The 21,718-nt window shown below is 43.2% G+C and overlaps 1 protein-coding gene and 1 pseudogene across 2 annotated transcripts; one reads left to right on the top strand and one right to left on the bottom strand.

Annotated features, from left to right (window-relative positions):
• Nucleotides 1-1,652: 1,652 nt before the first annotated feature.
• LOC111542853 lies at nucleotides 1,653-2,392 on the bottom strand (annotated as a pseudogene). Its single transcript, XR_002731673.2, has one exon. The product of XR_002731673.2 is annotated as a histone deacetylase complex subunit SAP18 pseudogene (transcript).
• A 14,079-nt stretch (nucleotides 2,393-16,471) lies between these two features.
• Nucleotides 16,472-21,226, top strand: NEUROD1 (neuronal differentiation 1). Its single transcript, XM_023212363.2, has 2 exons — nucleotides 16,472-16,918; nucleotides 18,484-21,226. The coding sequence occupies exon 2, from the start codon at nucleotides 18,495-18,497 to the stop codon at nucleotides 19,563-19,565; it is 1,071 nt and encodes a 356-aa protein (XP_023068131.1). The 5' UTR covers nucleotides 16,472-16,918; nucleotides 18,484-18,494; the 3' UTR covers nucleotides 19,566-21,226.
• Nucleotides 21,227-21,718: the final 492 nt, after the last annotated feature.

Below are 21,718 nucleotides of genomic sequence, written 5' to 3'. Positions count from 1 at the left end.
ATTGATGAAGAGAAAATAGGTTGAATTAAAAAATATTAGGGGTGCAACTAACAAGAGTTTATTGGTGATTAATTCTAGTCTTGGGTGAGGGAGAGTAAGGAGTTAAGTTATTTCTTAGATTTCTAGTGTGAGCAACTAAAGTGGATAGCGATGACATGCACTGAGATAGAGAACAAAGAGGAGATATAGACTTGGTTGGCGTTGAGGGTGGAGGACATAAGAGGTTCACCTTCAAACACATTGATTTTGAGGTATTTGCAGGGAATCCAAGGGGAGTTGTCTTGTTAGGGAACATAGTTCATAATTTCTGGACAGATCTTGGAGCCTTTCTTATGTGGAGGTTAATTAAAGGTACAGGACCAAGGGTAGTTCATGCATGTTTATAGTCTGTCTGCCACCACATTCTCCTTAATGTTTTTGAGTATTTTGCATTTCTTCACCAATAATCTGTGATTTGGATGGGGCTCCACCCAAATTTGTCCCCAAGGATAGAATATGAAACACACCTGGCCACAGTGATCGGGGTATAAGATTGGCAGCCTCAACTAGTAAAGTAAGCATCAGTCTAAGGATGTGTGCAGGAGTTGCTGATTTAAAAATGAAAGTCTACTCCACTCAATCCCATTAGACTAGGAACTCATGAAAAATATGAACCAGGAACCAGGGTTTCCTAGGAAACAGGAAAAATATGAAATTAGAGTTGTTGAAGCCATCTTGCCACCATGAGGATGAGTGCAACTGGAGGCCATCACATTCAGCCTGAGAAGGAATCTAATATATAAGTTTGAGATGAAGGGTAATTGAGTTCTTTTTATGTCATTTCAATTCTAAATCCAGCCATGCCTGAAGCAAAACCAAACGCTAGACATTTCAAATATGTGAGCCAATTAAGTGCCTGCTTTTCTTACACCAGTTTGAGTTGTATCCTAGTGAATATAGGCAGTCCTAGCTCTGCACAGTAGTGTAGAACCATAAAAAATGACTTTATCACCAGGTGTGGTGGCTCATGCCTGTAATCGCAGCACTTTGGGAGGGTGAGGCAGCGGATCACTTGAAGTCAGGAGTTCGAGACCAGCCTGGCCAAGATGGCAAAACACTGTCTCTACTAAAAATACAAAAATTAGCTGGGTGTAGTGGCACATGCCTGTAGTTCCAGCTACTCAGGAGCTGAGGTGGGAGAATTGCTTGAACCCAGGTGGTGGAAGTTGCAGTGAGTCTAGAACATGCCACTGCACTCCAGTCTGGATGAGCGTGAGACTCTGTCTTAAAAATAAATAAATAAATAAATAGAAATGACTTTACAAGCTGAAACTCTGAAGACTTATCTTAATCAATGGGAAAAAATATAATTGGTCCAAGACCTTTAGATTTTTTGTTAAAATATTAAAAATACTCATTTTTATAAACTAAAAAATTATAAAGCTGATATTTAGTATACAAAAATTTAAAATATTAGATAATTAGGCATTGAGGTGTTTTATTTCTTTGTAAAAATGTATCAAAAGTAGTTTGGACAAGCATTTTTTTCTGTCTTAGTGAATTATTATACTCCTTTATAAGTTTGGATCACCTTCCAACATGTTGCCTTTTGCCCTTTCAATGCTGTAAAATATCTCTGAGATTTCCTTTAATTTGAAGGGTTTTTGTCTGTTTTTCTGTTGCTTTTTTTTAATTACACACATATATTTAACAGTACAGTTTTACATAGAATGCTAAGAGCACTTTTCTTCATATTTTACAAAAAGGCTTGAAACATATGGACTTTCTATTAGTAATCATACAATAGCACATCCAAATCTAATTCCTCAATAGATGATGCATTATAATTTGTTTAGAATTCAAAGGCTTAATGACAATAATCCGGGGAGGAAAAATAGTAAATTTATTTTACATAACTGACCGAAAAATAAATACAAGAAATAGTAAATAGAATTTAATATGGCCTCATGTGCCCTGAAGGAGGTGGTGCCCCATGTGGAGGAGTAATTGCTATGTCCAAGTAACCTATCTGGAACTTCTGCGAATGCAGTGTCATGGAATCATCAGTCCCCTTTCTGCCAGACATGGTGCTGCCAACCTCCTTAACTCGATAGCCAAGTCTTTCAACATCTGTAAAAACGATTGCAAAATTGAAGTGAGTGCCCTTCTTTCTAGCTTCTGGGTAGACTTCTTTTACTAAGTTTGTCAGTTTTTCAAAGGTTGCATCCATCCAAACGTAGATCTACAACTCTCTGGATGGTACGTTTCCCTGGGAGAACTCGTCCGTTCGGTGGTGGTGGCCATTATTGGTGGTGAAGATGCTCAGCAGCCGCAGGCATGTTTTCTCGCGATCGATAGACTTCTCTGGCTCCTTCTTAATTTCCTCCTTGGTAATGCGCGACTCCACCGCCATCTTCCTCCAACGGCTCGCCTGGTTTTCTTTACTGTGGTTACTTCCTCTGGGATATCGTCATCCTTTTTGTCACAACCACTTTCCTCTTTTAAGTCTATACATTTGCCTTCATGAAGTTCCTGTGGCTGCAAGCCTACAGTCTTTTGAATAGCAAGTGTCAACATTCCCAGTCAGCTATTTCTTCTAAAGCCCCATTAATGTTCAATTCAAATACTGTGACGTCATGCCAGTTTCTAAAACACTAAAATCTGCCTTCACTGGCAGGGAAATATTTATCTTCAGTCTCCTTGTAATTACTGATTCCTTTCAATGCAGTACCTGACTTCAGAGTTTGGCCTACATGATAGTCGTTAAGCTGATTGGGTTTTTGTTTTCATTACACTGTTCAATCCTAAGCAGAAGTAAATGCTCCATTTCTACCTTAAGCAGCTTTCTGTTCTAAGTGCAACTTAAACTAAACAATGTTGAAGCTACATTACCTTGTTTTTGAATGATCTGACTTCCTCAACATCATTTGTTCACTAGCTTCAGGCAGGCCTAGGTCTCATCTTGTCTTTACTTTGCTGTCTCCATTTTCAAATCTCCTTATCACATTCAATTTAACTTCCAGCATTATTGTTTTTATTTGCTGCACTTTAATTGCTATTGCTCACTTTTCTCTAATACTCATTTCTTTAATGTCATTTGGGCTTAATACTAGGAAAGAAGGAGGCAACCCAACTAAGGCTTTGCTCTCTGTGCATGAACTGAATAACAGATGGGCAGTGACCAATCACTAACAGAATTTGAAACAACTGATGCGATTGGTCACTGATCGTGATACATGTCTGTTATTTACATAGAGATTCCTGTACCAAAGAGCTAGCATTGAAGCTTATACTTTAAGCAATTACTCACAATATACACTGTGTAACTGAAATTTAAACCATGTTACTGGGGTCTAGTGTCATTTAACTGAACAGTAGTAGATTTGTGCATATGAAAATTGTTCAAAGCATTGACTGCCTTACTAACGAATGCAGAGATTGTGTAAGAAGAAAACAAGAAAGCCTAGGAGACAACCCTGAGGAAAACCAAAGATTTAAGGGATGAATAAAAGAGAAATCTGCACAGTAACTCATAAAGAGTGGTCAAAGAGGTAAAGAGGAAAACCAGAGCATATGGTGTCATATGAGGTAAGAGAAGACGTATTGCAATTGCATTTCTCACTCATATTTTTTTTTAAATAAACTCTAATTAACTCATAAAACTTCATAAAACTCATAAAACTCACCATTTTGAAGTATACAATTCAGTGGTTTTTAGTATACTCACAGAGTTGAGCAGCCATTACCATTATCTAATTCCAGAATATTTTCATCATCCCCCACCCCGCCCCAGAAAGAAACCCATTACGGACTAGCTGTTTACTCTCCATTCTTCCCGCCTTCCAGTTCCTGGAAATCACCAATCTGCATTCTGTGTCTATGATTGTAACTACTCTAGGTACCTCATATAAGTAGAATAATACAGTATTTGTCCTTTCGTGATTGGCTTATTTCACTTAGCATAGTGTCTCTGGTGATTGTTTTTGTTGTAGCATTTATTACTTTTCATGGCTGAATAATATTCTATTGTATGAATATACCAAATTTGTTATCCATTTATCAGATGATAGATACTTGGCTTTTTTCTACTTTTGAGCTATTATAAATAATGTTGCTATGAACATTCGTGTACAAGTTTTTATGATCGTATGTTTCCTAGTTTCTTAGGGATATTTCTTCCCTATTCTTAGGGATATACCTAGGAGTAAAATAGCTGGGTCATATGTTAACTCCCACGTTTTGAGAAACTGTGTGAATGTTCCTACAGTGGCCATACCAGTTTACATTACCATGGGAAATTTGTGAAGATTCTTTTTCAAAAACCTTTCATATAAATATTTTTACTCATTTTATTCTTCTAGTTTCTCATTTTATTTAACCATGCACATTTCTTCCTTGCATCTTTGACTTCCTTATTTCACATTTTTAAAGTTATCTCCTAACTATCTATACAATAAATTTTCTTCACACTGCACATCATTTGTGGCTTTCCTATCCCACACTGTATAGAATTTATTCAAACTATGAACAGCACTAGGTCTCTCATATTTCAAGCCATTTGTCCAGGCTGTTTATAACCGCCAAAAAAAATCAAAAGTTAGATGTGGATAAGAACAGTGACTTTATTTAGCTTCCTTTCTCTTCAATTAAATTAATTTAATCTAATTTAATGGTTTTTGGAGGAAACCTCCTCAAAATATATTAGTCATAGATGGTGCAAAGTGAAGCAAATTGCTTCTTATTTTGGAAGAATCTCAGTTTGCCCCATTTCATTGGATCCCCAGTATCTTCACTGAGATAGCAGGACCCTAAATTTTCCTTGGATTTATTCCTCACTCTGTATCAATCATGCGCCTTTCTGATGCAATTAGGGTGTCTGCCACTTCTTTTTTTTTTTTTTTTTTTTTATATTTTAAGTTCTAGGGTACATGTGCATAACGTGCAGGTTACATATGTATACATGTGCCATGTTGGTGTGCTGCACCCATCAACTCGTCAGCACCCATCAATTCATCATTTATATCAGGTATAACTCCCCAATGCAATCCCTCCCCCCTCCCCCCTCCCCATGATAGGCCCCAGTGTGTGATGTTCCCCTTCCCGAGTCCAAGTGAGCTCATTGTTCAGTTCCCACCTATGAGTGAGAACATGCGGTGTTTGGTTTTCTCTTCTTGTGATAATTTGCTAAGAATGATGGTTTCCAGCTGCATCCATGTCCCAACAAAGGACGCAAACTCATCCTTTTTTATGGCTGCATAGTATTCCATGGTGTATATGTGCCACATTTTCTTAATCCAGTCTGTCACTGATGGACATTTGGGTTGATTCCAAGTCTTTGCTATTGTGAATAGTGCCGCAATCAACATACGTGTGCATGTGTCTTTGTAGTAGCATAATTTATATTACAAGGAGTGAAAGAGTTGGTATACCTGAAATAGAATGTCTCAAAGCAAAACTACTTCTTGTGCTCCTTACTTACTATGATTTTTCAAAAAGTTTTTAGTTTGGCATTATGGCTCAAGCTACTCAGGGCAGGAGGATTGCTTGAGGCCAGGAGTTCAAGACAGCCTGGGCAACAGAGTGAGACCCTTTTCCGCTTATTTAAAAAAAAAAAAAATTGCTAAAACAAACGCTGAATGTCATGTGTCAGGATTCTGTTGATTTACTCAACTAAAAGATATCATGTAGAATAGCACCTGCATTTAAAAATCACCATGTGATTGGGAGGCTGGGGTGTGCAGATCACTTGAGGTCAGCAGTTCAAAACCAGCCTGGCCAACATGGTGAAACCCCATCTCTACTAAAAATAAAAAATAAAAAAAATAGCTGGGCATGGTGTTGGACGCCTGTAATTCCAGCTACTCTGGAGACTGAGGAAGGAGAATCTCATGAGCCCAGGAGGTGGGGGATGCAGTGGGCCAAGAATAAGTTTACAGTAATTCTACTGACATTCTCCAAGACTCTCATCTGCGCAAGGCAAGGAAAGGAGTTCTATAATGGAGATGTGACAGGGATCACTATCTATGTTTGCTAGCATATGAATTCAGTTGCTGGAGAGAGATTCACAATGATACAGGCATAAACAAAATAAAAATTTATTTCTCATTCAAATGAAATTCCTTGTGTAAACAGACTAGATCTAGTATGGTTATGCTATCAATGAGCCAATTCTTTCTATCTTATTGCCACATTGTCTCTATGGTGGTGCCTTGGGTCTGCATTTCAGCAAGCACAAAGGAGAAAGAAGAAGGGATAGACACATCACTTTATTTGAATGACAAGATCCAAGAATTGTTCTCACCACTGTCACTCACATACATTGGCCAAAACTTAGTCACATGGTCATATGCAGCTGCAATATGACAGGAAATATAGTCTTTTTTCAGAATGACTTCTACCCTAGGTAAAATTTGGAGATATTATTTCTGTGAGAGAAAAAGAGAATATAGATACTGGGGGACAACTAGTGGCTACTGTCATATCACTTCATGTCTTTCAAATCTTTGATGCTGACAAATCTCTGCAATCCCCCCAGTGTGCAGTTGTACTTTTGGTAAGAAGAGGAAGCTCAAGATTTGACCTTTTCTCCCACAATGACCCTCATTTTGGGGGTCAGAAAGGAAACATGGACATACACTCATCTCTATATGAAGGAAATGTGGAAACAATCACAGGATGCTTTTACAGACCTGTAAGTGCCATTGTGACAGAATTAGGCCCACAAATCCAATTGTCACCTAAACTGCATGTGTCCCAGATTCTGCCAGCTACATCACAGTGACATTCTGCATTGTGTTCATTTATGTTCGGGAGCCAATACTCCCTGAAAGATCTGGCTATTTCCCATCTCCCACTACAGTTACCATGGTAAATGACCAAAGATACTTCCGGAGAAGGCTGGGAGAAAGATTTACAGGAAGTACTTCTGATGATATCACAAGGTCCTTCTTCAGGTTACCTGTCTTCCTCTATATTCAATGTTTGGAAATAAACTGAAGTTTCAGAATTTGAGTGAGCAGCTATCATGACATCATGGTAATTCACGACAGGCCTTGATCAGGTTTTATCATCCCATGTATTATTGTTGTTATTATTCAGACTTCATACAATTATATGAATCCCATGAAAGGTTAAGACACTGCCACAGGTTTTCCTGTGTTAGATCATCCCAATCACTGTGGGTTGTAGTAAAAATCCCACTTTGTCTCTGACTCTTATGTGTGCCCGCTGGACCATCATCCCAGAAACCAATTATACCAATTTCTATCAGGGATCCCATTCAACAGTAACATTGTCCACCTTCCTTCCCGGCCTGAAGGGGATTTTTCAAAGATACCGTCCTTCCCAAGTAAATGCACATGTGTTGGGGATAGTTAGGAGGTAGGTGAGAAGTTTGCCCATAATGAATTCACTCTAACCTTTTCTGTCTAAAACTTTGGGTTGCTTTTTCTACATTACATTGATAAATTTGGGGTATTTAAGCTTCATGCAATGTAAGTCACCTTTGAATGTATATTTTATTCAACCTTCTGAGCAGACAATGAAAATTATACCGAGCGGTTTCAGCAGCACTTGGAATCCAGAATTAACAACAATTACAACAGTATTCAGAAATTCAGCCTGATCTAAAGTAATATTTTATCCCCCCCTAGGCTGGCATCTGCAAAATCTATACTCACACATTTGCCCCCACATTTAGCACAATAAAAATGAACAAAACCTTGCAATTACTTATTAGCCTTCTTCTAGGTACAAAATTGTTCTTGTCCTACCTGAGCCCTATTAGTCATAGGTTGGAAGCAATGGTAAGGGGAAGTAATGGGGTATAAAGAGGGTTTACATCCTCTTGCGACTTAAGTATGTCAGAGGAACCTTCAAGCAAACCAAGATCAGCCTCATTTGATATGGCAGGAGGGAATGCTTATGTTGTGAATAACTTGAGTATTCAGAGTAGCTGGAGCTATTTAAATCTTCCCAAATGTTGTCATTATAATTCTCAGTTTTTGCTCCTTGATATAAGAGATCAGAAGGTAGGTGTGGTGTGTTATTGAGAACCATTAGGAGTTTTCAAACTTTAGTGTGCCTCATCACCTGGAGAGCTTTACAAGAAATGTGTTAGGAGGTTTGAAGAAACAGACTCTAGCCTGAGATTCCAGGAATAGTATCAAAAACCCATACCACAAAACTAGGCTAAGAAAAATTCTACCTTTGCTTGAGTCCTGATCAGAAAGCTGTCACCACACTTGCTGGCTTTTATACCTTGCACTAGAATTTGTGCCAGACAAATAAATCTTCTGTCTCCTGGCTCTCTCAGGTAACTGGTTCTGAATAAAAGTCTAATGCATCCAATTAGCAGAATGTATACCACAACTAGGACACATAGGAAACTTTTAATTAATTTATTTGTTTTAATTTGCCAGACTGTTTACTCTAGAAAGGCATGCGAGAAGGGAGTGAGATTGGATATTGAGTACTCCTGCACTGTTTGAAGTCGGGTAGGTACATACTTACTTGTGACTAAACCTTGTTAAAGTCCATCTCTCCCACTAGAAAGAAAGCTTCAAGAAAGCTGAATCTAATGTCTATTTACTCCTGTGCCCCTAGCACCTAGCAGCACAATGCCTGCTACATAATGGCACTCAATATAGATGTGCTAATACGCTTATTGTCCAATGAATCAGCAGTTTCTTAAAGGAGGGTAAGGAGGAGACAAGCTCTCTGAAGAAAACCTGAAGCAGTTTTATAGCCTTTGCTTGTGCTCAGCCCTGGTGCTCTCCATAGTGTCTACCACTCTAGCCTTGTGGATGAACACAACAATTTAGGACTTTTATTTTTGTTTTGTTTTTTGTCTATTTGTTTTTCGTGAGAGACTATTAATCTAGTCCATGTGATTCCAGAAGAAGCAGGATCCAGGGTAAATTCAAAGGAGAAAATTTATATTTGACTTAGCTGCTTTAATTGTTAAGTTCTTTCCTGACTTTAGGGTTAACTTCTTTAAAAAACTGCCAGGCTGGGCGCAGTGGCTCATGCCTGTAATCCCAGCACTTTGGGAGGCTGAGGTGGGTGGATCACCCAAAGTCAGGAGTTCAAGACCAGCCTGACCAACATGGAGAAACCCCGTCTCTACTAAAAATACAAAAATTAGCCAGGTGTGGTGGCACATGCTTGTAATCCCAGCTACTCGGGAGGCTGAGGCAGGAGAATCGCTTGAACCCAGGAGGCAGAGATTGTGGTGAGCCGAGATCGTGCCATTGCACTCCAGCCTGGGCAACAAGAGTGAAACTCCATCTCAAAAAAAATATAAATAAATAAATAAATAAATAAATAAATAAATAATTGCCCACATCAAAGACAAATAAATGAAAACATCACAAAACAAATGACCTCTTCCTTTCACCATCTAAGTTTGAAAGGGTTAGTAAATGATGTCTAGAGAGAGAGAACCTCCCTAGAGGCTGCGCAATCCCCAGCCGCCACATACCCATCTGCCTCAGGACAAGTCATGAAGGAAGATGGAGGCTGCCACCTGCGTAGCACAAACTGAACAGAACATCATGCCCCAGCCTCCATCGGAAATATACCTCTCTCAGCGTGTATTAATCTCTGAATGTCAATATTAAGTGTTTATTTTTTTTTCTTTGTACCATGTGATTCTGCAACCTCCCCAGGTACAGGCATCAGGTTCGGCATCATTCTCAGCCTCTTAAGATGCAAAAATTTCCAGGTTCCTTGCAACAAGCAGCAGGTATAGATTGGCAGGTAACAGAAAGAACATAAAGGTGCTGAGAGCACCTGAGGGGTCTCGGAAATGCGTCACTAGTGATTAGAAAACAAGGGCATGTAAAGGGTTAAGAGAGCACAGAAAGCACCTGGGCCTAATTCAGTATCTTGGCAAGATTGGTTGTAATCTACTTTATCAAATTAAATACTTTTCGAGAGGAAGAAGTTGTGTAAAAGTTTGTACAGTGAACAATGGGAAAGGAAGAATTTGCCTCACATCACTCAACTGTGGGTGTCTGGCCTCACAGCTTCTCATCTGATGCTAGGATGGCAGGGGTGCCCAATTCCCTCTGGGAGGGATCTTAACATTCATATTCCTCTCCTTGATGCTTTTGTGGCTCTTTTCCTTCCAGAACTAGCTTGCCTGCCTGGGGAGTGGGTAAAGTCAATGAGTGTGAGTTATGTGAGAGTCTCAAAATATCAGACCATCTCACAAATGAGCAAAGATGTTACAGGAGGAAAATAGGCTGAGGTATTTATTGATAACTTGGGAAATTGTTTTTAAACATCTAGTCCCATTACAAGTAAATTATCTGTTATTACATCATTGTCTGCAAAATGTGTCTAAGGCTTAGGCACATTTGTGTCACATATGCACGTATGTGTTTATGTGTTTATTATTAGGCCTAACCTCATAATCAAATTGTTCTGTTGGAGCCCCTAAAGTGGCTTGTCACTGAGTGAAAGTAATTTCCCATGGCAGGTGCTCCCAGCAGGTGGCTGCTCACGGTACCTGCATCCGAAAGGTAGATTTAGTCAGAGATTTTATTTTAATAAGAAACTCGTATTGCAGCCGAGCCACCACTGGGTGATGTGCCAAAATTCATGTCTGCAGCATGATGTATTATGTGAAAATACCACAGAACTAATCAGTGGAGTTACTAATTAATATAAATCTGCATTTTTTGCATAAGCAATTAGTGCAAGGAGAGAGCAGTGAAAGAGGAAGTTTGACTCCTTTAATCTCAGTGCCTACTCAAGCGGAAAGACCCACCAAGGCCAAACTCCGAGATCTACATTTGGAATTTTCCCCCTTTGATTAGTTAAAGACATAAAAGGTCAAATTATCAATATTTAATTTGAGAGAAATGCATTTGTTATAAAGGAAAAAAACATTTATTTAAAGAAGGTGAGACTCCAGGAATGAATTCTTTAATCAAAAATGATTATATTTCTCATTACGGTGAAGTCTGAATAATACTTGATAAGGATTTTGTTTACTACTAATAATGATGTTTTGAAAATTACATCAATAAGCGTGTGTGGTGGGGAGGGGGATATGGTATATATTTCTCAGATGTTCAAATTGCCAAAGGAGCTTTCTCTTCTCAGTTATGTCTTTACTAGATGTTTCCAGTTTATGTTGGATAAGTTATGAGTACTCAATATGTAATATTTTAGATCTGGCATGATTTAGCTAATTGTGTGGCTCACTGAATCTGAGTGAATAATACCATTTGACTTCTGTTGGCTTATTTTTTCATTAATTTATCAGAAATTGTTTACAGTATGAAATAACTGAAGTGTTGATAAAATGATGGTGAAAAAGATTTTCGAGTTTCAATAAAATTTATACTCCATAAAACACAAGCAAAATCAAAAACATTTTGAGAGATATTTTATTATTTCTGTGGAGAGTAAACAAGAAATTCATTTTGGTTTTGAAGCTGTGCAGCAAATAAGTGCAAATATTGGAATAATGACTATCTTTTCGAAAGCTATTTAATTTATGATTTCTCTCTTTGTTAAAGACTAGCCAGCTCAAATTATAGTTTAAGCTCTTTCCTTACCCCTAAATCTGGCTATCTAGTTTTCCAGGAAACTTACTGTGACTATTTGGCTAATTAGATGCAGACTTACAGGACTCTTTGACTAAAAGCTCAGTCATGGTGCCCAGTGTTTTTTGTTTGTTTTTGTTTTTGTTTTTGAAACAAAGCAAACAGGGAAGAGCGGAAAGGAGGAAGGGAAAGAAAGGAGGAAGAAGGGGAGGGAGGAAAGGAGGGAAAGAAGGAGGAAGGGGAGGGAGGAAAGGAAAGGAGGAAAGGAGGAAGGGACGGAGGAAGAGAGAGATTTTGCTGAATCTGGTAGGCCCAAGGTCAGGGCCTTTGGAGTGGGAATTGTCCGCGGTGCTGATAGGTTGAGGAAGTCGTTCCTTCTACAAGTCGCCTGGGGCCCTAAACCTGGTTTGCCTGCGTTCCTCCCGTGCCTTTAGGAACTTGTACGGGTCTCCTCTCCCAACCCACTGCAGCAGCCATTGCTATTGGGACGCTCCGGCGCCGTCGGTGTGTCTCGGCTCTCCAATCCCGAAGCTACACACAGCTACCGAGGATTTTTGTTTGCTTGCTTCTTTCTATTAAGGCAAAGGTTGGCAAATAGCGTGTGCTTGTCAGTTCCCTGGCGATCCCCTTTGGACAGCAAGCTGTTCTTCCATCCCCGGGAAACAGGTGTGCGCCCTCTGCTCATGCTCCTCTCCCGAGAGCAGGTGCGACCGTGGACATACACTCACCGACACTCACACACCCATCCACTTATGCCCACACTCACATATACATTCACATTCATTGACACACACCTGCACACATTCATAGGTTCACATACACACTAACAATCATTTATATGCACACACGATTTGCACACACATTCACATAATCTTGCACACACACAGATTCACACAGGTATATTCAAGTGGAATCACACACTTTTGCACACACAGGGCATCGGACGCACGAGGCCTTGAGCAATTGTGCCCGTGACCCACGCCTGCCAAGATGCTCCTACTGAGTTGATTTTACATTGTTGGTTCTGCGTGTTAGATGGTTTAAGGAAAGCCTCTCGATCCTGACAGGGAATCAGAGACAAGTCCTCCCAAGGTCTGTGGGAGCCGAGAAAGGAGCCACCAAGGCCCCGTCGGGACCGGGAGGGCATAAATAATAAATAAAAAGGCCCAGGCAGGCCGATCTGGGGAAGCCCGGCATTAAATCACTCCCCAAATCACAGTCGCGTCGCGCTCCATCCAATAGCTCTAAGCAATTTGTGGGGTTGGGGGTTGAAATCAATTTTTTCCGTTCTCGCAGGTGCAATATGAATCAATTATCTTAATTAAGATTATGCCGCAAGCCCTGGAGATTTGGGGAGGATGGGTTTTGCGCTCGGGGCTACGGCGAGGCATTTTAATAGCGTCTCTCGTTGCTCTTGATTCTCCCGGGTCGCCTGCCTGTCGAGCCTGGGCAGCTCCAGCCTCAGGCCAGGACCTGGGAGCCCAACTGCCTCCCCCGGGGCGCAGGCGCCGCGTCGGCGGTCTGTTCAGAACCCGCATCAATCCCCCTCCATCCCCCGAAGCTCTCAAGAGCCTCGGAGCTTCCCGGCCTATGCAGGACCTGCAGCTCTCAGTCCTCCGTTCCTGCGGCCCCTGCGCCCCACGGTCTCGCGGGCCCCTCAGCCACCTGGCCCCCCGCCCCTCTCTCCCGCCCCTGGAACGCGCCCAGGCCCCGACACCCCCCTCCTAGTTAGGGCGGGAAGAGGACGCGGGAACCTCTCGAGGTCGGCCGGGCTGCCCTGGCCACACTTGATCCTTTCATTGAACGCAAACCTCCCTTTGCAAGAGCTAGCATCTGTTTCCCTGAGAAACAGGTCACCGCCAGGCACGCCGGCCCGGCCCCTGCTCTTTATCTTGGCCCTGTGAATGCTTCGCCCCCCACCTTCGCCTCCAGCCACACGCTTCCCACCCCCTACGTCCGGGCCACACGCCTCCATCCCTTCCCCACCCCCATCCCTCCACACGCCTCCCCCTTCCCCTCCGCCCGGCCCACTCCCCTCTCCCCACCCCCGGCCACACGCCTCCTCCCGCCCCCCTTCCCGCGGGCGCTCCGGCTGCTGCTGTAACGGCCGGGACGCCCGGCCCGCGCCGCGCGCTCAGAGCGGGGACCGGGAGGCGGCAGATTTGGGGCATTGCTCGAGGGCAGTGAGTCATGAAAGCGGCTTTTGTTGTCCGCGCGTGCGGTTCGCGTGCCGCTGGGTAGCCTGCAGCGCCCAGTAGGGACTGGAGCTGGGGAAGTAGGGCTAACTGGCAGCGAGGGGAGAGAGAAAAAACTTAAGGAATCAGGAGGGGGAAAAGTGTGCAACCGTCCAAACAAGTCCAAAGAGAAGAAAATAAGGAGGCGGGGCGGGGCCGCGGAGACGGTCCTCAGTACTAAGCCCCGCCGCGCCTTCAGCTCTGTCGTCTCCCGGCGTCCGGCTGACTCTTCTCTCGACCCAATTTCTCGCGCCTTCAACCCCAAACAAAACGCACCTCAATCCAGGCCGTAGTCCGGGCTCCTCCCTTTAGGGTCTTACTACCCTGCATCTCCTGGGAGCCTCGCGGGCACTGGCTGAGCGTCGCGATGCCGGCGCTCCGGGTCGAAATTTTCCGCGCGGAGGAGGGTCACTTCGGAGCGCTGCAGGCTGGAAAGCCCAGTGACAACCACGGTGAGACCCAACCTCAGCCCGGTCTCTGAAACATCTTGGAGTGGCCTTTCCTTTGTACAAATCCCCAGGCCTGAGCGAACAACACGCAGTGGGATTAGAAATGAATTTATCAAGGGGAGAGGAGGAAACAGACTAGTAATTCCCGCACTTTACGCATTTGAGTCCACTTCTGGCAAAACACTCGGGCGTCCCTCTTGCCCAAGATCATCTGACTCCACCATAATTCTCCTGTATTGCACAGGATGTCGCGAACTGGAGAAGTTTCTGCTTTCTAGGGATGAGGACAAGAATTTAGCAGAGGGACCACTAGGCTATCCCTGACCTCGAGGTTAGATGGAGTCCTTTCTCCCACTCCATCCCCAGATCTCCTCCGGAGCTCCCCAAAGTTGGAAAAATGAGAGCCTACGCACGAGTTCCATATGCCTGCAGCACGGTGTGCTGCCAGTCGGGGCAGCTGCCGGGCGAGGGGCAGCACTTAACCTGGCCCTGCTGCAAATGTCCTCAGACCTCAGACTGTACTACCTTCTAAGGGCTAGTACTCTGACGCCCTCGAGTTTTAGCCCAACACTGAAGATACATAGAGTACAGGGGTAAATCCTGGGACCAGGCCCCTGGGTGACTTATTTTATCCTCCCCTATGTGCTTTGTCAGCTGAGTGAATGTAGAAAAGCAAGTAAAACTCCGGAACCCCACCACGATTCACGCCACGCTTCCGTGGCACAACTCCTTTCTTCCCCTTTTAGATTTGTACTGCGCAGGGAAGGCTGCATCTGCCACCTTCAGACACCGGCGATCTGGCTAGGACCCTCTTCCTCTACCCCCACTCTCTCCTCCTGTCCCCAGCCTCTTCCAGATGCACCCCAATCCAGCCGCTCAACCCTGACACTGTTTGCAAACTCGAGGGATATTTAGTGTAATTGCCTTTAAATAAGCAATTCACGTAAGAGGTATTTATTGCAGAGGGCTTCAAGTCTGGGAGGGGGTAAGGAGTTAGTTAATGAAGGATTAGGGGCAAAGCTGGGAAAGAACGAGTAGATAGGCCAGTTTCTTTCTTTCTTTTTAAACTCTATTCTGGAAAACGCTTATTCGAAAAAGAGTAAAGAATTGCTATTTAGGCAACAGTGTGGCTCCTTCAGAACTGATCGGAAATTTCTGTGGTCTTTGCTTGACCTACAAGGTGGGAGTTTCAAATCAGAGGCTTTGAAATCTGGAGGAGTTCACAGCCATTAATCCTTCCCGGGGTTGTGCTAAAGGCATTTCTAGAAAGAGATCGGAAAGACCCGTTCAACACAGGCCCATTGCATCTTCTCTTTGAAAAGGCTTGTCTGAATCAAGTATCTTATACAGACCCGAGATTGAGGGGAGCAAGAGCGCAGGTCCGGCTGTGGCGAGGTGTCCACCACCGTACTCGTGGTCAATGCCTGGACTAAAGAGCCGAGGCCATGCAGGGCGGGCTGGCCAGGTAACTGGAAGCGTCCCTGGACTGGCTGACAGGGGGTGCCTTTTGCAGCAACCCAGTGGCCATGTCTAAAAGGCAGAATCCAACCGTCAAAGAAGCCCTCAGCTCCCACATAAGAAAGCGCAAAGGCCAACGGAGCCAAGACCTCCTCCAGAGAACTAGCTCGCTTTGAGGACAAGATCCTGGGGATGGAGGTAGGGACTGACGTAGTGAGAGGGTCTGGAGGGACAGTGGTAGCTGAGAGTCAGGACACGAAGGATTGAACGTATGGTAGGGATAGAATGGCAGGTACAAATTTTCTGTACTTAAGGAACTGGGAGAGGACGATCTGGTTAGGGAGGCTGGGGAACTAATCTCAACTTTGCGTTTACAGAAGAAGCCGCTTTTGTATGGCGTATATGTTTGCTTAGAGGGGCCGAAGGAGATGAGGAGAAGCCATCCTTTGCCGCCAATGATCAAAGCGTCTGCCAAGGAGAAGCCAAGGGATGGGCCTTTCAGACAGGGCAGGGAGTCATGCTGCTCCGGATGCCAGTGCCAGGACAAGAAGTCGAAAGGAGCGAGGACTCTTCACTGCGTGCCTCAGTCTCCCCGCTTCTGTCTCTTTCACCTGTCCTACTTCCGGCGTGAAAGCAGGCCACTCTCTCTGATGTAGAGCTACTCAACATTAGCTTTTCCCTTCCTTCCCTCAAATCCCCTCCCCCCTCTATCCCCTGTCCCTTCTGCCGCCGGAAAGGGTTAATCTCTCCTGCGGGTAAAAACAGGTCCGCGGAGTCTCTAACTGGCGACAGATGGGCCACTTTCTTCTGGCCACAAAGGGGCCGGAATGGAGCGCTCCGCGGCATACAAATGGGCAGGTCACGTGGTTCCAGGCTCTTGGCTGGACCGGGAAGACCATATGGCGCATGCCGGGGAGGAAGGAGAAGGGGCGGGAGTAGGGGTGGAGGGTGAGGGGAGCGGTTGTCAGAAGAGGGCGGGAGACAAGCAAGGCGTGGGGAGAAGTGGGGAGGAGGGGAGAACCGGGAGCGCACAGCCTGGACGCGTGCGCAGGCGGCAGGCGCAGAGACCTGCTAGCCCCTCAGCTAGCAGCCCCGCCCGCGCTTAGCATCACTAACTGGGCTATATAACCTGAGCGCCCGCGCGGCCAGGACACGAGGAACTCGCCCACGCAGGAGGCACGGCGTCCGGAGGCCCCAGGGTTATGAGACTTTCACTGCTCAGGACCTACTAACAACAAAGGTAATTACAATTCTTTCATTTTTTTGCCCTAAAATAGAAGCAATAACTGAAGACTGATGCACCTACATATTCTGTATGTGTGCGTTTGCGAGCGTGTGTATGTGTGTTGAGACCAGCATCCCTCTCCATAATTGCCCATAAGTACTCACACATAATGAGTCGTGTCACTCAAGTACCCCCTGCAGGCTTTCTAATTTAAATTTTAAAAATTTGGGTTTCTTTTGTGGATAGCATAGGAGCTTGGATTTTTTAAAAGAATACACGGTAACTATGATTATCTGCTAGTGCTGATTTTTAAAGTCCCAAAAGCAATAATGACTTCATTTTCTCACTTCTTACAATAAGAAAAAAAAGCTGTGTTATCAATATATATTTTGTGTACATGTATTTTACGCATATTAGGAGTGCCAAGCTGTGTTTTCAGTGAATGAAAGCGACATGGATACCTTGAGTATTCACACCATGGAAAATAAATCAGGTGCAGAGATAGTTTAGTCGAGAGGAGGGAAAGTGAAGAAAGGGAGAGGGACTCACTGCTGCTACCTGTTACCGCTCCAGAGGCGGCCAAGTCCCCAGCAGCCACTACTGGAGCCAGAAATTCAGTTGTTTTACTAACGGCTTTTTATTTTCCTTATTAGAAGCGGCAACTTCGCGGTTGCCAATCGCTGACCATTATAATTACTCAATTTTTTAAAGGGAGGTTTGAGGCGAACTTTGAAAAGCCCCAATAAAGAGCGGGCGGCCCTTTCAATGGGCTGTTTATTAGAGAGGAGCCTTCCGCACCTGATCCCCGGCGCGTGGGAGAGCGCTCTGCGCCGCGCCCCCAGCCCTCGCCCTGCAGCGAGCGCTTTTGTACAAGGTGGAAATTCAGCGGCGGGCCAGAGATGGAAGGCAAGAAAAGAAAGGCGAGGGAGGGGTGGAAGACCCTGTCCACTTTTGTTGCCAAATGTTACATTGATGGTGGAACAATTTGGTGGAAACTATTTTTCCTCCTTTCTGCATTTGCTCTTCAGTATCCCGTCTGTGTAATCTTCTTAAAAATCGCTGCCAGTATTAGTAAATTACGCAATGGCTCTTCAACTTAAATCGCTAAGTACCTAGAAGCCAGGACAGAAATGGAAGCCGAATGTGTGATTTTTCAGCTCAGTTGTGTGTGTGTGTGTGTGTGTGTGTGGAGTTGTGACTTTGAACACATTTGGATAAACATGAAGTCGCTGAAATGTACAGTCATTTCCACACACATTATCCTGTCGGGCAACCACCATAAACACATTTAAGTTAATCACTAGGATACAAACACATATGCGTGAGTGGTGTACACATATACATATTCACTGCCTTCCCCCAGTCCTGTCCTCACTCCTACGTACCAGCGGGGCACACGCACGCGCCATTATAAAACACTGCATTTAACTTTTTCTCAGAGGCATTCATTTTGTAATGGGCAGGTACTTTTCTCAAGCATTTGTACAGATTGAGGGAGTGGAAGCTGAAGGCGTATCTGGCTTTTGAATATAGCGTTTTTCTCCTTTTCTTTCTGTTTGCCTCTACCCTGTTGAATGTAGGAAATCTAAACATGACCAAATCGTACAGCGAGAGTGGGCTGATGGGCGAACCTCAGCCCCAAGGTCCTCCAAGCTGGACAGACGAGTGTCTCAGTTCTCAGGACGAGGAGCACGAGGCAGACAAGAAGGAGGACGACCTCGAAGCCATGAACGCAGAGGAGGACTCACTGAGGAATGGGGGAGAGGAGGAGGACGAAGACGAGGACCTGGAAGAGGAGGAAGAAGAGGAAGAGGAGGATGACGATCAAAAGCCCAAGAGACGCGGCCCCAAAAAGAAGAAGATGACCAAGGCTCGCCTGGAGCGTTTTAAATTGAGACGCATGAAGGCTAACGCCCGGGAGCGGAACCGCATGCACGGACTGAACGCGGCCCTAGATAACCTGCGCAAGGTGGTGCCCTGCTATTCTAAGACGCAGAAGCTGTCCAAAATTGAGACTCTGCGCTTGGCCAAGAACTACATCTGGGCTCTGTCGGAGATCCTGCGCTCAGGCAAAAGCCCAGACCTGGTCTCCTTCGTTCAGACGCTTTGCAAGGGCTTATCCCAACCCACCACCAACCTGGTTGCGGGCTGCCTGCAACTCAATCCTCGGACTTTTCTGCCTGAACAGAACCAGGACATGCCCCCGCACCTGCCCGCGGCCAGCGCTTCCTTCCCTGTACACCCCTACTCCTACCAGTCGCCTGGGCTGCCCAGTCCGCCTTACGGCACCATGGACAGCTCCCACGTCTTCCACGTCAAGCCGCCGCCTCACGCCTACAGCGCAGCGCTGGAGCCCTTTTTTGAAAGCCCTCTGACAGATTGCACCAGCCCTTCCTTTGATGGACCCCTCAGCCCGCCGCTCAGCATCAATGGCAACTTCTCTTTCAAACACGAACCGTCCGCCGAGTTTGAGAAAAATTATGCCTTTACCATGCACTATCCTGCAGCGACCCTGGCAGGGGCCCAAAGCCACGGATCAATCTTCTCGGGCACCGCTGCCCCTCGCTGCGAGATCCCCATAGACAATATTATGTCCTTCGATAGCCATTCACATCATGAGCGAGTCATGAGTGCCCAGCTCAATGCCATCTTTCATGATTAGAGGCACGCCAGTTTCACCATTTCCGGGAAACGAACCCACTGTGCTTACAGTGACTGTCGTGTTTACAAAAGGCAGCCCTTTGGGTACTACTGCTGCAAAGTGCAAATACTCCAAGCTTCAAGTGATATATGTATTTATTGTCATTACTGCCTTTGGAAGAAACAGGGGATCAAAGTTCCTGTTCACCTTATGTATTATTTTCTATAGCTCTTCTATTTAAAAAAAAAAAAAATACAGTAAAGTTAAAGAAATGCACCACGAATTTGGTGTAGCTGTATTCAGATCGTATTAATTATCTGATCGGGATAACAAAATCACAAGCAATAATTAGGAACTATGCAATTTTTAAACTAGTAATGGGCCAATTAAAATATATATAAATATATATTTTTCAACCAGCATTTTACTACTTGTTACCTTTCCCATGCTGAATTATTTTGTTGTGATTTTGTACAGAATTTTTAATGACTTTTTATAATGTGAATTTCCTATTTTAAAACCATGCAGCTTCATCAATTTTTATACATATCAGAAAAGTAGAATTATATCTAATTTATACAAAATAATTTAACTAATTTAAACCAGCAGAAAAGTGCTTAGAAAGTTATTGTGTTGCCTTAGCACTTCTTTCCTCTCTAATTGTAAAAAAAAAAAAAATTGCACAATTTGAGCAATTCATTTCACTTTAAAATCTTTCCCTCTCCCTAAAATCTAAACCAGAATCATAATTTTCAAGAGAATAAAAAATTAAGAGATGCATTCCCTATCAAAACATATCAATTCAACACATTAGTTGCACAAGCTTGTATATACATATTATAAATAAATGCCAACATACCTTTCTTTAAATCAAAAGCTGCTTGACTATCACATACAATTTGCACTGTTACTTTTTAGTCTTTTACTCCTTTGCATTCCATGATTTTACAGAGAATCTGAAGCTATTGATGTTTCCAGAAAATATAAATGCATGATTTTATACATAGTCACAAAAATGGTGGTTTGTCATATATTCATGTAATAAATCTGAGCCTAAATCTAATCAGGTTGTTAATGTTGGGATTTATATCTATTGTAGTCAATTAGTACAGTAGCTTAAATAAATTCAAACCATTTAATTCATAATTAGAACAATAGTTATTGCATGTAAAATGCAGTCCAGAATAAGTGCTGTTTGAGATGTGATGCTGGTACCACTGGAATCGAGCTGTACTGTAATTTTGTTTGTAATCCTGTATATTATGGTGTAATGCACAATTTAGAAAACATTCATCCAGTTGCAATAAAATAGTATTGAAAGTGAGAGCAATTGTTGCATTTCTTCCTAAAGGGATTTTGTTTTTATTTCTGGGGAAAATAGTTGCTTTTTTGCTGAGTTAAAAAATACTAAACACTTTATGTAGAATAAAAGAATAGAAAAAAGGTTTATCTTGGCATATGTTCTTGTCTGTTTATCTTGCACAGGGAATCACCAGCTCTTTGTAGATAATGAAAAGACCTAATTGATATTTCATTATTTGGAAGATGGGACTGGACAGAGGTACAAACAGTGTGTTTTTATTCTGTTTTAGGTAGCTTAGCCTTTAGGCTTTTTATTTCCGTTTCTAAAAATGATTGTTATACGTTTTCTTCTATTTCTTTTTTTAAAAAGGTGGATTTTATTAATTATTAACAAACAAGACATAAACAAGTATCCCAGCATAGTTTGTCTATACATTTAAGACATATAAAACATTACTATTTTCTTGGTGTTCTGTTATCTGCACATTTTCCTGAACTAAACAGTTTTATCTCACAAATAGTACTGTCCCAGAGAAATTTACATACTTTTAGAAAGTACCAAAGGGAAATGAGTTAAAGAAGCCAAGAGAAGTAACATTTTATAATTGTTCTATAAACATCTTGTGATGATTTCCATCATTTTTCCATGAAAAAGCATAATGGATTACTTGTACTGAAGAACACACTATTTGTACTGTATTTTAGGAAGGTGTAATTATTTCCTCCCCCGCCCCCCCCCCACCCTTTGGGGCACTATTCTGTTGTTTCATGAACACAACTCACTGGAAAAACTTATGCAAGATTCTGTCTATTGTTACGTCCACTTCAAAAAAAAAAAAAAAGAGTTTGGCATTTCTTTTCCTCTGGATGTA

The sequence above is a fragment of the Piliocolobus tephrosceles genome, chromosome 11 (genome assembly GCF_002776525.5).
Source record: "Piliocolobus tephrosceles isolate RC106 chromosome 11, ASM277652v3, whole genome shotgun sequence".
Taxonomy (NCBI): domain Eukaryota; kingdom Metazoa; phylum Chordata; class Mammalia; order Primates; family Cercopithecidae; genus Piliocolobus; species Piliocolobus tephrosceles.
Note: the sequence above shows the minus strand (reverse complement) of the source record. Positions and strands in the feature narration are given on the sequence as shown.